General features: G+C 38.9%; 1 protein-coding gene across 4 annotated transcripts in view; it reads right to left on the bottom strand.

The window, feature by feature from the left end:
- Nucleotides 1–15,568, bottom strand: part of med24 (mediator complex subunit 24) — a 74,843-nt gene that overhangs the window by 55,586 nt on the left and 3,689 nt on the right. For all 4 annotated transcript variants that reach the window (XM_063036944.1, XM_063036946.1, XM_063036943.1 and 1 more), the window contains 6 exons: nt 9,820–9,902; nt 7,400–7,438; nt 6,547–6,620; nt 5,868–6,091; nt 4,279–4,390; nt 308–455 (listed from right to left, as the gene is read on the bottom strand). In XM_063036944.1, the coding sequence (XP_062893014.1) occupies nt 308–455; nt 4,279–4,390; nt 5,868–6,091; nt 6,547–6,620; nt 7,400–7,438; nt 9,820–9,902 (680 nt within the window). The remainder of the gene's footprint in view (nt 1–307; nt 456–4,278; nt 4,391–5,867; nt 6,092–6,546; nt 6,621–7,399; nt 7,439–9,819; nt 9,903–15,568) is intronic.

Below are 15,568 nucleotides of genomic sequence, written 5' to 3' on the forward strand. Positions count from 1 at the left end.
TTGAAGCAACAGCCAAACAGCCATTTACCCCTTTTTTTCCATTTTGGAAACTGAAATGATTACTTCATTTTTTTCCGGTAACACATATCCATAACTTGTAAATATTTTAGTTCAAATCCATGAATGAAGATGAGGAGTAAAATATAACAAAATTGTAGCTGATCTCATACTGCTGGTAAAAAACTTTATTTGCAAACATGATATGCTTGATCCTATTTTAATCTGTGAAACAAAATGGCAAGATGATAGCAACGATATTCAGTATTTCGTTTCTGTTAAGTTTAAAATTCCAGTGGCTGCCAGTTACCTGCATCCGTTTCACCATGATTAGCTGTTCAACAAGCGACTGTGTATCAGATGTGAGATTGAGAGTTCCTTCCAACATAATCAGGGCATGAACTGTGGGGAATTCCATCTTGGTGTTCTGCTCAGTCTGAGCTGTTATGACTGGAACACTAGAAATAAATAATATTGATTAATACTGCAAACAAAAACAGCATTTTGGTTAAACTTTATGGTAGAGCTATCAAAGCTGCTTTTACACAGAATCTAAATGTCTGAAAATGATTTTTTGACAAATGTCATTTTCCTGCAAATTGATAATATGCACAACAACGAAAAAGAGGCCCATGTAAATCTGGAACAAGTGACAAAATTACTTAGCAAATAACTTTGTTGCATTCCTACACTCCTCAAATTATTCCACTCTAAAAGGTATTATCAATTAATTATCTTTACCTATTCATTTCCAGGATACTGGTAAAACAGCCTACATCTAATTGGTCTTGGAAAGTGAATGGTGAGCTGCCTTCTTGGACTGCTCAGTCCTTCTGGAGAATATACTAACACAATGCACAGGTGCAGTGCATTTTGTAGAAGGCACAAACTTCAGCCACTGTGAATGGGCTGATTGAAATGTTCAGGATGACAAATGGATGCCAATGAAATGCACTGCTTTGGCCTGGATGATGTTGAACTTCTTGAAAGCTGTTGGGAGCTACAGTCCGTCAGGAAAGTGGAGAGTACTCCATCATGCTCCTTATATGCCTTATACATTCAGTGGCCACTTTATTGGAGACCACCTGTACCTAATAAAGTGGCCATTGAATGCATGTTCATGGTCTTCTATTGCTGTAGCCCATCCACCACAAAGTTTGACATATTGTGCATTCAGAGATGCTCTTCTGCACACCACCGTTATAACGCGTAGTTATTGAGTTACTGTTGCCTGCCTGTCAGCTTGAACCACTCTGGCCATTCTCCTGTGACCTCTCTCGCATTAATAACACAAGAAACTCTGCAGATGCTGGAAATCCAGAGCAACACACACAAAATGCTGGAGGAACTCAGCAGGTCAGGCAGCGTCTATGGAAATGAATAAACAGTCGATGTTTTGGGCTGAGACCCTTCTTCAGGACTGAAAAGGAAGGGGGAAGATACTGGAATAATAAGATTGGGGGGGGTGGTTGAAAGAGAGAAGGAAGAGGACAAGCTAGAGGTGAGAGGTAAAGCCAGGAGGGTGAGGGAGGGTTAGGATGTAGTAAGACGCTGTGAGGTGATAAGTGGAAAAGGGAAAGGACTGGAGAAGGAATCTGATAGGAGAGGAGAGTGGATTACTCTCATTAACAAGGCATTTTTGCACACAGAACTGCTGCTCACTGGATGTTTTGATTTTCACACAATTCTCTGTAATCTCTAGAGAACATGTGTGAAAATCCCAGGAGATCAGCAGTTTCTGAGATACTCAAACCAATCGGTCTGGCACCAACAATCATTCCATGGTCAGTCATTCAGATCACACTTGCCTATTCTGATATCTGGTCTGAACAACAACTGAACTTCTTGACCATGTCTGCATGCTTTTATGCTTTGAGTTGGCCGAATGGATATTTGCATTAACGAGCGGTTACACCAGTTTACCTAATAAACTGGCTACTGAGTGTAGTTTTAGGCGTCAATTGAGGGGAAGAACACCAGCCTCTGAGCTGCTTCTGTAGTTGCAGTATTTGGTGATCTTCAAGAAATTGATGGTAAAGGACTCAGCAATGTTAGTGAGAGCAGGCCTGAGTGTTCTTGGCAAAACGCAAGCTTGGTACAATAGAGTAGATCACTGGCGAGTTAGTGTTACTTGGAAATAGACCAGGAGGATGCCTGTGCAACATGTATAATAGTCAGGACAAGTTCTAATATTTGTAGTGTTTGTGTTGGTTTGCATACAGTACTACATCATTCTCCAATGTAACCCTAACAGTTCACAAGTGGGAAATGCGACTGCCCAGCAATATTCTTAAATAAAAATATAACCTGACAGAATCATTATCTTACTCAATGTGTAGTTAAACTAGTGGAGTTAATCCAACCATTTAGCTATTGCACAAACCGAATTCTCAGATGGCAGAACGTGTCTACAGCCCTACAGCTGACAGCAAGTCCATCACACCAATCTCCCAAACAATTGATGTACAAGGGATGTACATCATTTGGGCATTCATAACCTGGGGAGGACTTGTACCACTATACTATTACACCACATAATTGTAATGGAGAAGTCTGGCACACTGTCAAAATAATGATTCTGAGAGTATGATTATGTCAGTCTGTTTCCTGGTTAGTCTATACTAGTTTGCTCAATTCAGAAACCAATTCCCCGATGCTTATAAGGTCCATTAAGTAGATTGTCTGGGCTGGAGTGAACTTGTATAACTGAATGTGGTATCTAGGTTTTGCTGGTGAATAGGTCAACAACAAAGTACAAGGCAGGACTAAACAGGATGAAGATATTGCTTCATTCAAACTGTTTGAACATAGAATGAGTCGGGATTTGGAATCCATAACGATGGTGGGAGCTGAATAAGCTATTTAATACAACAGTTGAGTCTACAGAGGTGGAGGAATAGATCTGGTTGTTAACAGCTTACGTAAGAAAGACAACATGTATCTAATGTCAACACAGAAGGCCAGTTTAAGGAACAGTGATACTTTGTTTGCATGCATCAATTATATATACTACAAGGAATAGAGCCTAAAGCAGTATTATTGCAGCTGTTGTTTCATGATATGCTTGGTGCAAAGCAATATCATTTCATGACCTATGTACGGTTAAGATTACTATTTTTGGTACCTTCTCTTTCTAGATTATTCTTCCTGTCAGTTATTAATTAACTTTGACAGTAATTATAATCTGGACATCATCATCATTGAAATCATTTAATTAAAATTGAACTCTAACAATTACATTACCCAACTTTCCCAGAAATACATTATTAGGTAATTTTAGGTCAGAATAAAATAATAAAAATTACTGGAACACAAATTGCTAATAATTACAACACTACCTAACTCATAGGAGTTAAGTTGTAATAATACGACTTCAGATTGTATTCCAAGTAATAACATGGGTAGATGAAATTAAATGCATCACTTCTGAAGTAACTAGAAGTGAAATTTCATGTAACTTAGATGGAATAATAAATTCCAAAGTTAAATCTGAAAAATTGTGTCAATTTTTAATTTTGAAATTGAATGGAAAAATAATGATCATACTGTATATATGTCTTTCCTGATCTACAACAAAAAGAAATGTACCAGATAATGCGCAGATTTTAAGAGCAAGTTTTAATAATTGGCCAATTTTAAAAATTTCCACCGTTATTTACAAAATGCCTTTATATTCATGTTATATTTTATATCCTCAGAAAGTTCCGAAGTTCTTTACAGCCCTGAGTAGTTTTGAAATACTGGGAACTACAATACTGAGGGGTCTGTTGGTCATTTTGCACGCAGCAAGATCCATCTGCAGCAAGGAGATAAACTATTTCAGTGACACTGATTTGAAGAACTGACATTGGCTAGGAGATGTGGAAGAATGTTCCTCCTTTTCTTCTCAGAAAGCAGTTCAGGCATTCTTTATATCCAGCTAACGGATGGACCTTAGTTTAATACACAAAATGCTGCCTCCAATACACTCTTTGTCACTACTACCCTGGAGGATTAAGCTGAATTTTATGCTAAGACCTGAGAAAGATACTCGAAGACTCCCGACTTACAATAACAACTGACAAGTCTGATATTCCAAAACGGGACATGCTTTGCCACAATGTTCTGGTGTTTGAGATTATGAAACTTAATTCCAGCAACAAATGATCTGGGGGAATATCTAAAGTAGATTTTTCACATTCAATTTCAAAAGGTATAAGTGAACTTATCCTGGATTCAAATCCATTTGAACTTGTAAATGGTACCAACAGCTCAGCATGGCAACAGAACAGGTAGCCTTACCTTTTAATCAATCCAATACATTCTTCCAGTCTCAACCTGAGCTGCTGATTGCTTATTTTGTTGCAGTTTTCTGTTAGCTTTATGAAAGCCTGCTCCACATTTGCCCACGTAACTAAAGATGAAACACATGAACAGATTATAACCTTAATGCACAGTTGAGACATCTTAACATTCAATATATAGCTGAGCACCATCATTGACATTTAACTGAGACTTTTTCAATGAGCGTATTGGAACAGGTTATGACACATATGCCCTGTATATGAAGATTAGATATTGATGAAGATTGCAAGGGAAAACCTAATTAAACTGTAGGAAAAAACCAATGACTTTTCTTAGTAAATTTTTTTGAAGTACAATAACAGAAAAAGGATGGATGGATAGACAGACAGATGCTGATCACAAGCTGAGAAAGAATGGTTAACTGAAACGAAACAGAGTAGGCATAAATAGATATTTTTCTGGTTGACAAAATTTAATAAGTGATTTGTAACAGAGCTGGTTTTGGAGTCTCAACAGCTTGGTGTCTTTATTACAGGAAAGATCTTTTATTTTAGGTAGTTCATATAAGATTCACTAGATATATCCCAGGTATGGAGAAATTGCCTTGTAAAGGTAATCATTGGAATTTAAAAGAATGAGACACATCTTAATGAAACACAGCTTATTAGGACTTGACAGGGTAAATGCTCAGAGACTATTTTCCCTTATAGGAACGTCTATGATCAGAGGGCCCAGTTTTGGAAATAAGAGATTGCTCCTTTAAGATGGATGAAGAAAATAATTCTATGCTCAAAGGGTTATGAATCTTTATAATCCCTTGCTCCTGAGAGCTGCAGACGCTAAATGCCAGAATATACTCAATGTTGAGATCAACAGACTTTTTAATTGGTCAGGCAATTAAGAAATACTGGTATAGGGTGGAAAAGTAGATGAAGAAAGTTGGACCAGCCATGATCTCATTGAAAGGTAAAGCAGCTCAAATAGCTATGTTCCTATCTATTCCTATCAAGTATTCGTGTTCCTATTTCTTGTCACCTTATGCTCTCTCCCTCTCCTTGCTCATTTAACATAAGGATGCTTTGTAGCTTAGCTGTAGCTATCTAGTTAGTTGGTAAGGGAATAGTTTTCCAGATCTGCATCGCGGCAATTTTTAAAATGCAGCAGAGAAATTTATGCTAGTTTTAAAAATATCATGTTGTCTGGTACTGTGCCATGATTAGAAGCTGCTCTTGTAATCTGTCCGCAGCCATTCTTCATGAGTAGACAGTCAATGCCCAGAGGCTTCAACAGTGAAGTGCATCACAGCTGAAACATATGATTAGACAGCAAACTGGTGAGGAAATGTATCAATTTTCACCTATTACACCTAAGGTCAATGAAGTTAACTATAGTCCTTCAACAGCTACTGATGTCTAGTTCATATCAGAGATGGATTGAAGCTCTGTGCCTTCTGAACTCAAGCTTAGTACCATACTGCATTCTCATGCAATTCACTTATTAAACCATCACGAGTGAATTCCTTTACATAGAAAGTGGAGTAAAAGTATTAATTTATGAATGTCAGTAATTTAGCCCAGCACATGTACCTTGCTCTTCCAGCCTTGCAATATGAAGAAGAGCTCTATTCTTCTTACTATTCACAATATTCTCAATGCGATTAACACAGAGTTGGAGTTGTTCTTCCCCTGAAGCCACATCTGGTCCCTCCTTCAGCCTTTCAGTAAAATGAGTAGCACACTTCAGCAACCATCCTAGCGTGCTTAGCAAGGATCGACAGAGATTTATACATTCTTCTGCTTTGCCGTGACAGCTAGAGGATTAGAAAGCACCATTAGGCCTTGACATAGAAAGCTTTGAAAATAATTCAATTATGTAGAAGCGCAGAGAGAAATGCAAATTTCTTAGTACGTCTAAAAATATTTACATTTGGTCACTTGAAAAATACAAACATTTGTAAAAGGTGGTGACATACATAGCAGATTTGCTGCTGTGAAGACAATAAACAAATGAAGACTACTTTGGTCACGTACCCATGAGCAGACACTGATGGAAAGTACGTGCCCAAATCATAATTTTCTTCATCTTCCTTTACTCCTGCATAAATATTTATAAATCTCTTGGTCTTTCCTCATAGTTGAAATATAACAGGTCTTTTGTGGTTTTGTTGCAATCTTTTCTATCAATATTATTGTCATACTGCACTTAAGGGCCAGGAAGTAGTGAAGAATGGAAGAACAATTCAAAAAGGTATGAATGGCTACTGACCTGAGTCGATCACAAAACATATCCATTAGTTCCAACAGAGCTTTAACACACAATTCCCTGGAGTAATCTTCAAACTGAAACAAAACATTCTATTAAAATCACTTACCCACTGCAGATATAGTAATCTTTAAAATGATCATGCCTCTTTGATATAGTAAATAGAATAAATGACATTAATGAACATTGGAAAGCAATATATTTGCATGCCAGGAAACAAACACATTCAAAACTGTACTGTTTGGTTTCAGTTTTGAGAGGAACAGAGAAGGAAGATAATTCCGATTTCCTTAAAAATCTAAAGGCATAAAATACTAGTTCATTGGTGTTCAAAAGATTAGTTTTGGTTGTAAATCCTTCATCAAAAACGATAAAATAACCCCCAAATGAATAAATTGAAAAAAGTCAGATGCCATTAAAAGAATGGCTTCACTAAACCAACTCAGATATTATGAATAATACATATTGATACTCTGTGTTTAACTGTCTGTACAGATGTTTCTTTAAAAAAAATAAATGGGAATAAAATGAAAACTTACAGATAGTATACATTGATGTAGCCACAATCTTACCTTCTACTGTAGTCACTGAAAATATGCTACATACTAGACCTCAAATGATATCTTAAAATAAATGGATCAAAAGCATCAAACAAACTTTTCAGACACAATTACCACCAAGGTATAGCTATGACATTTACTTAGTTGATGCTTCATCTTCACTCCAGACCACAAGTAGGGAAAGGTAGACAGGGAGAGTAAACAGTATTGATTCTAATTCCTCCATATCATAAGCCTAGTTAGTTATGCTTCATATTTTTGCATTTTAAAATCACCCTATTAATTCAAATACAGACCTTTGCAATAGCAGACATTACACTTGCATAAGACACCATCTGCAAAAGCAAGCACAAAAAATTCAGAGCCTGAAGTAAGAGTGTTTCTGAACAGAACAAAGATCATAATTCTAGTTATAAAAGTACTTAACACTTAACCCACTGGATACTCCTTCAATGTCTTTGTAATAAAATTAACAAAATAATTTTAAGTCAGTGAAAAACATTGAAAAACAACTCAAAAACAAGATGAGTTTTTAGCCTCCATTTTTGCCAGTCTTTTTTTCCTTGTGTAACATGATAATGATCACCTAAAAGAGAGGGGCTTTGTAAATAGTAGATTTTTTTAAAATAGCAGGGAATTCCATAAGATGGATGACAGAATTTCTGCAGCTGAGAATTCTTCAAGTTTTCTTAAGTATTTTATGTTGACACTTCCACATTGACGTAAAGCAAATGCATCAGAACAGTCATTAGTTCCACAAATGATAGCTAATTATACCCATATTGTCAACGAGAAGCACTTAACCTTTAGCTAAATACTGTATCTGTGTAGTTAGAAATACAGGTGAAAAGTGAAGTATTTAACAAAAAAATACTGTTTAAAAATTTATAGAATTAATAGGACACATGGTTGTAATGAATACATCTACCAGGTTCTCCTGGAATTTGCCTCTCATCTTTCTTTTTAAAATTATGCTACCAATCCTTTTGCAAGTTAATACACTTACATGGTCTCAGTCAAAAATCTTATTTCAGGGATTTCTACTTTCTGGCCCATAGCTTGAACACCATGCAGCTGTAAAACCCCACATGAAAAGTTGAATTCCAAGTTTCCACAGTTAGCTTGTTGAATTTAAACAGACCCTTGTCCTGTTTAACCACTGGCAAAAAAAAACTTTTCAAACATTTAGGTGGTTGGTAAGTTGATGGAGAAGATCCTGAGAGGCAGGATTTATGAACATTTGGACAGGTATAATATGATTAGGAATAGTCAGCGTGGCTTTGTCAAGGGCAGGTCGTGCTTTATGAGCCTGATTGAATTTTTTGAGAACGTGACTAAACACATAGATGAAGGAAGAGCAGTAGATGTAGTCTATATGGATTTCAGCAAGGCATTTGATAAGGTACCCCATGCAAGGCTTATTGAGAAAGTAAGGAGGCATGGGATCCAAGGGGACCTTGCTTTGTGGATTCAGAACTGGCTTGACCACAGGAGACAAAGAGTGGTTGTAGACGGGTCATATTCTGCATGGAGGTCGGTGACCAGTGGTGTGCCTCAGGGATCTGTTCTGATACCCATACTCTTCCTGATTTTTAGAAATGACCTGGATGAGGAAGTGGAGGGATGGGTTAGTAAGTTTGCTAATGACACAAAGGTTGGGGGTGTTGTGGATAGTGTGGAGGGCTGTCAGAGGTTACAGCGGGACATTGATAGGATGCAAAACTGGGCTGAGAAGTGCAGATGGAGTTCAGCCCAGATAAGTGTGAAGTGGTTCATTTTGGTAGGTCAAATATGATGGCAGAATATAGTATTAATGGTAAGACTCTTGGCAGTGTGGAAGATCAGAGGAATCTTGGGGTCCAAGTCCACAGGACGCTCAAAGCAGCTGCGCAGGTTGACTCTGTGGTTAAGAAGGCATACGGTGTATTGGCCTTCATCAATTGTGGAATTGAATTTGGGAGCTGAGAGGTAATGTTGTAGCCCTATAGGACCCTGGTCAGACCCCACTTGGAGTACTGTGGTCAGTTCTGGTCACTTCACTACAGGAAGGATGGGGAAACCATAGAAAGAGTGCAGAGGAGATTTACAAGGATGTTGCCTGGATTGGGGAGCATGCCCTATGAGAATATGTTGAGTGAACTCAGCCTTTTCTCCTTGGAGCGACGGACGATGAGAGGTGACCTGATAGAGGTGTATAAGATGATGAGAGGAATTGATCGTGTGGATAGTCAAGAGGCTTTTTCCCAGGGCTGAAATGGCTAGCACGAGAGGGCACAGTTTTAAGGTGCTTGGAAGTAGGTACAGAGGAGATGTCCGAGGTAAGTTTTTTACGCAGAGAGTGGTAAGTGTGTGGAATGGGCTGCCGGCAACAGTGGTGGAGGTGGATTCGATAGGGTCTTTTAAGAGACTTTTGGATAGGTACATGGAGCTTAGAAAAATAGAGGGCTATGGGTAACCCTAGTAATTTCTAAGGTAGGGACATGTTTGGCACAACTTTTTGGGCTGTAGGGCCTGTATTGTGCTGTAGGTTTTCTATGTTTCTATGTTTACTACTCAGTACGAAGAAATCAACAAATCAGTTCAATAAGAAAACAGTATGCAAACATGACTGACTGTTCTGAGCTTTATGCATTGGACACCAAAATTTTAGAATTACAAATGGTTCACACAACCTGTAGCTTGATTTCCTTTGTTTACTGAGTTTTAAATCCATTACCTGTGAACTAATTGCATACTTCAAATAGGACATAATCAGAGGATTTGGTGATGGGCCAACCAAAGCTTGCTCCAGCAAATGATCTGGAAGAAATTCAAGAAAGATTGGAGCCACTTTATTTACAGTAATTATCAGCAATCTGTAAAGTTTTGAGTACAAGATGGACCCCATAACACTACCAATGAAGCACTAATGCCCAAGATTATTGGAATTTGTCCATCCAAATGAAACATTAATTTATTTTAGTTAGAGATACAGCATGGGAAAGACCCTTCCACCCCAACGAGCCACAGCACCCATCAACCTACCTATTCAACCTCAGCCTAATCACAGGATAATTTATAATGACCAATTAACCTACTAACTGGTACATCTTTGGACTGTGGGAGGAAACTGGAGCACCCGAAAGAAACCTATGCACTCATGGGAAGAACGTACAAACTTTTTTACAGTGAATGCTGGAATTGATTTCTGAACTCCAGAACGACCCAAACTGTAATAGCGTAGCACTAATTACTATGCTACTGTGGTGATCTAATTAAATGGAAACCCAAAGGCAGTTTCCCACAGTAAGTTAAGCTATCAGATTTCTGAATGGACAATGAAGCATGTACACTACCTCAAATTTTTCCTTTTCTTGTTCTCTTTTTGCATTACTTACTTTATTTAATTTCTAATTACATATTTTTTAATTGTAATTTAGTTTTTTTTATTATGTGTTGCAATGTACTGCTGCCATAAAATAACACATTTCATGATATACGCCAGTGACGTTAAACCTGGTTCTGAAATTTAAAAAAATATCTGCGGATGTTGAAGAAAATGGTAGAAATACTTGGCAAGTTAGGTAGCATATGTGCAAAGCAAAATTGATAGAATTAACATTTCAGGTCAATGTTTGTCATGTCATTACACATTAATGCCGTTGTACTATTTGCTATATAATGAAGTTTACTTCAGATTCTGGAGCATAATCACCATTGGTTGAATAATTTCTCACTAGCTCCACAACTGTGAAATGTTTGTTGGCTGTAAGATGCAGTATGAAGATGTAAGAACAGTGATGCAGCCTTGTAATACATTCAGCTTCATTGCCTGGCTCTGTTGTACATCCACAATTTAGGATTATGGCTTGCAGACAATCAGAAAACAGATGTACAAGAAATTCTGTTGACAGCTGAATTTGAGGAGAGGCCCACACAGTCCATAAGACCATAAGATATAGGAGCAGAAGTAGGCCATTCAGCCCGTCGAGTCTGCTCTGCCAATCATAGGCTGATCCAATGCTTCCAGACACCCCCACGCCCCTGCTTTCACCCTATACCCTTTGATACCCTGGCTAATCAAGAACCTATCGACATCTGCCTTAAATACACCCAATGATTTGGCCTCCACAGCTGCTCGATGCAACAAATTCCACAGATTTACCACCCTCTGACTACAGCAATTTCTCCGCACCTCAGTTCTAAAAGGGCGTCCTTCAATCCTGAAGTCGTGCCCTCTTGTCCTAGAATCCCCTACCATGAGAAATAACTTTGCCATATCTAATCTGTTCAGGCCTTTTAACATTCAGAATGTTCTATGAGATTTCCCTCTCATTCTCCTGAACTCCAGGGAATACAGCCCAAGAGCTGCCAGACGTTCCTCATATGATAACCCTTTCATTCCTGGAATCATTCTCGTGAATCTTCTCTGAACCCTCTCCAACGTCAGTACATCCTTTCTAAAAGAAAGAGCCCAAAACTGCACACAATACTCCAAGTGTGGTCTCATGAGCGTCTTATAGAACCTCAACATCACATCTCTGCTGTTATATTTTTTTTACCGTGCCCATGGTCTGCTCTTATCAAGTAACGGTATTGCTTTGCACTGTTGTAACTATATGTTATAATTACGTGGTTTTTGTCAGTTTTAGTCTTGGTCTGTCTTCTGTTTCTGTGATATCATACTGGAGGAACATTGTATCATTTTCTAATGCATGCATTTCTCAATAACAATAAACGAGGACTGAGTGTCCTCATAATCTAATCTAATCTAATCTTCTATACCTCTAGAAATGAATGCCAACATTGCATTTGCCTTCTTCACAACTGACTCAACCTGGAGGTTAACTTTTAGGGTATCTTGAACAAGGATTTCCAAGTCCCTTTGCATCCCTGCATTTTAAATTTTCTCCCCATCTAAATAATAGTCTGCCCGTTTATTTCTTCCACCAAAGTGCATGATCATACACTTTCCAACATTGTATTTCATTTGCCACTTCTTTGTCCCTTCACCTAAACTATCTAAGTCTCTCTGCAGGCTCTCGTTTCCTCAGCACTACCTGTTCCTCCACCTATCTTTGTACTATCGGCAAATTTAGCCACAAATCCATTAATACCGTAGTCCAAATCATTGACACACATTGTAAGAAACAGAGGTCCCAACACCAACCCCTGTGGAACTCCACTGGTAACCGGCAGCCAGCCAGAGTAGGATACCTTTATTCCCACTCTCTGTTTTCTGCTGACCAGCCAATGCCCCCCCACACTAGTAACTTCCCTGTAATTCCATGGGCTCTTATCTTACTAACCAGCCTCATGTGCGGCACCTTTTCAAAGGCCTTCTGAAAATCCAAGTACACCACATCTACTGCATCTCCTTTGTCTACCCTGCTTGTAATTTCTTCCTCAAAGAATTGCAGCAAGTTTGTCAGGCAGGATTGCCTCCAGGTACTCTGTAATCTCATCCCTAACAATCAATTCCAACAACTTCCCAATCACTGATGTCAGGCTAACAAGTCTATAGTTTCCTTTTTGCTGCCTCCCACACTTCTTAAATAGCGGAGTAACATTAGCAATATTCCGGTTATCCGGTGCAATGCCAGAATCTATTGATTTTTGAAAGATCATCATTAATGCCTCCTCAATCTCTCCAGCTACTTCCTTTAGAACCCGAGGGTGCATTCCATCAGGTCCAGGAGATTTATCCACCCTCAGATCATTAAGCTTCCTAAGCACCTTCTCATTCGTAATTTTCACTGCACAAACTTCACTTCCCTGACACTCTTGAATGACCAGTATACTGCAGATTCTTCCACTGTGAAGACTGATACAAAATACGCATTCAGTTCCCCTGCCATCTCTGCATCTCTCATTACAATATCTCCAGCGTCATTTTGTATTGGTCCTATATCTACCCTCAAAACTCTCTTTTACCCTTTATATACTTAAAAAAGCTTTTAGTATCTTCTTTGATATTAGTCGCCAGCTTCCTCTCATAATTCATCTTTTCCTTCCGAATGACCTTCTTAGTTTCCTTCTGCAAGTTTTTAAAAGCTCCCCAATCCTCTATCTTCTCACTAGCTCTGGCTTCCTTGTATGCCCTCTCTTTTGCTTTTATTTGGCACTCACTTCATTTATCAGCGACGGTAGTGTCCTTCTTCCCTTTGAAAATTTCTATTTGGAATATATCTGTCCTGCATTTCTCTCATTTTTTGCAGAAACTCCAGCCATTGCTGCTCTGCTGTCTTTCCTGCAAATGTCCCTTTCCAGTCAACTTTGGCCAGTTCCCCCCTCATGCCATTGTAATTTCCTCTATCACTGAAATACCGACACACTGGATTTTACTTTTTCTCTCTCAAATTTCAATGTGAACTTGATCTTATTGTGATCACTCTTCCCTAAGGGTTCCTTAACCTTAAGCTCTCCTATCACCTCTGGATCATTGCACAACACCTAATCCAGCACAGCCGATCCCCTAGTAAGCTCAAAAAGCTGTTCTGAAAAGCCATCCCTTAGACGTTCTACAAATTCTCTCTCTTGAGGTCCAGTACTAACCTGGTTTTCCCCAATCCACTTTCATGTTAAAATTCCCAACGATTATCATGGCATTGCCTTTCTGACACATCCTTTCTATCTCCTGCTGTAATTTGTAATCCACATCCCAGCTGCTGTTTGGAGACCTGTATACAACTGTCATTAAGGTCTTTTTACCCTTGCCATTTCTTAACTCAACCCATAGAGACTCTACACCTTCTAATCCATTCAGGACAATAGTGTCAAAGGCTTCAGTGAGGTCAGAAGATGCCTTGTTGCCCTGTTGGTGCCACTTTCCACATTTCTTTTGGAAGTGTTGTATGGTAAAGATCATGTATGGTGATCTGTTAGCTTTTGTGCAAGGGAGGGGTTGGGGTGTTTGGAGTTTTGAGCTTTTGTTTCTTTTTCTTTACATGTGGAAGGGATTGATGTCTTTCTTTCAACTACTTGCATCGTTTTCTGTATTCTGTGGCTATCTGGAGAACAGACAAATTTCAGAGTTGTATTCTGCACATATACTTTGATAATAGTTCAATAGTTACATTTGATATCAGAGAATGTATACAATATACAAGCCGAAATTCTTACTTTCCACAGACATCACTGAAACAGAAGAAAAAACCCCAAAGAATGAATGACAGAAAAAACTAAAGAACCCCAAAGCTCCCTGACCCTCTCCCAGGCACAAGCAACAGCACCAACCCTTACCCCACTTATTCTAGCATAAAGCAACTTCATTCCCATCACCCACCATGCAAGCAAAAGCAAAGTCCCCAAAGAGAGATCGTGGTCTACAGTCCATCAAAAACTAACTGTTCACTCCAACATTTCCACATCCCACAGGCTCCCTCTCTCATTAACAAGAGAGAGACAGATTTTGCTCCTTCCACAGCGATGGGGAGACAACAGTCGCTATTTTAATGTTACAGTCCGTCTGAAGTGTTGTTTTTTTATTTTGAGTTCCCTGACTTGAGAATCAGCAAACTGGTTACTGAGTGCAGAGCCCTCCGACAGCTAGTCTTGCTACCTTCGATGTTCTGGCTCCTGCTACGCTTCAGTAAGCAACACCAGCGAAAATTTGTGTCCACAGGGCCATGCGGGCCCCAAAGGCGGCCAACTTCAGGCCAAACCTGGGCATGCCGAAATGCATTGAGATGACTGCACAAAGAGGATATTATCTTTCAAACAAAAGATTAAACTGAAAAATTAAAGACATTTCATCTGCTCACTCATGGTCTAATGGTATTTTTTCAAAGACAGAGTGTCCTCACCAATCTTTATCCCACACTCAGCGTTACTAAAAAGCAGGCTGTTTTTTGGTAATCATCGCATTGATTTTTGAGAGACATGCTCCATTTTTTTTAAATTAGCACAGAAATGGTACCACTTTGGTTGCAAAGCTCTTTGGGATGTCTTAAAAGGTATGCAAGAGATGTACAAATGCAGTCCTACTTTCAGAGCATAAAAACACTAGGAACTCCATGAAGTATATCACTTCTTTTAAGACAGTCCCTCTAAATTAGGGGTTCCCAACCATTTTTTAATGGCATGGACCTCAACTAAGTGGTCAAGTGGTCCGTGGACCCCATGTTGGGAACCCCTGCTCTAAGTAGACGATGATTTGCTTCAGTCTAGTTTTGTATGTTCTGGCATGGCTAATAGAGCCAATGTGGGAACAGCAGAATTATTTAGAGAAGGAGCAGGCGGTAGCTGACAGGATAAGAAGGTGGGCAGAGATAACATATTCCTCTGTCCATTCACGTTAGGCTTTTCTGGGCTCCTGATGCAAGAACTTGAGATATTCTCCAATCTGAGCAGTCATACCCCAATGTTGATACCAGTTGTATTTTTTCCAGGAAAGCTTTTGAAGCATACTTGAATCTTTTCCACTGCCTCCCTCACAATCCCTTCCCACAACAGACACAGATTAGTGTCTGTTTTGACAAACTGGT

The sequence above is a fragment of the Mobula hypostoma genome, chromosome X1 (assembly GCF_963921235.1).
Source record: "Mobula hypostoma chromosome X1, sMobHyp1.1, whole genome shotgun sequence".
Taxonomy (NCBI): domain Eukaryota; kingdom Metazoa; phylum Chordata; class Chondrichthyes; order Myliobatiformes; family Myliobatidae; genus Mobula; species Mobula hypostoma.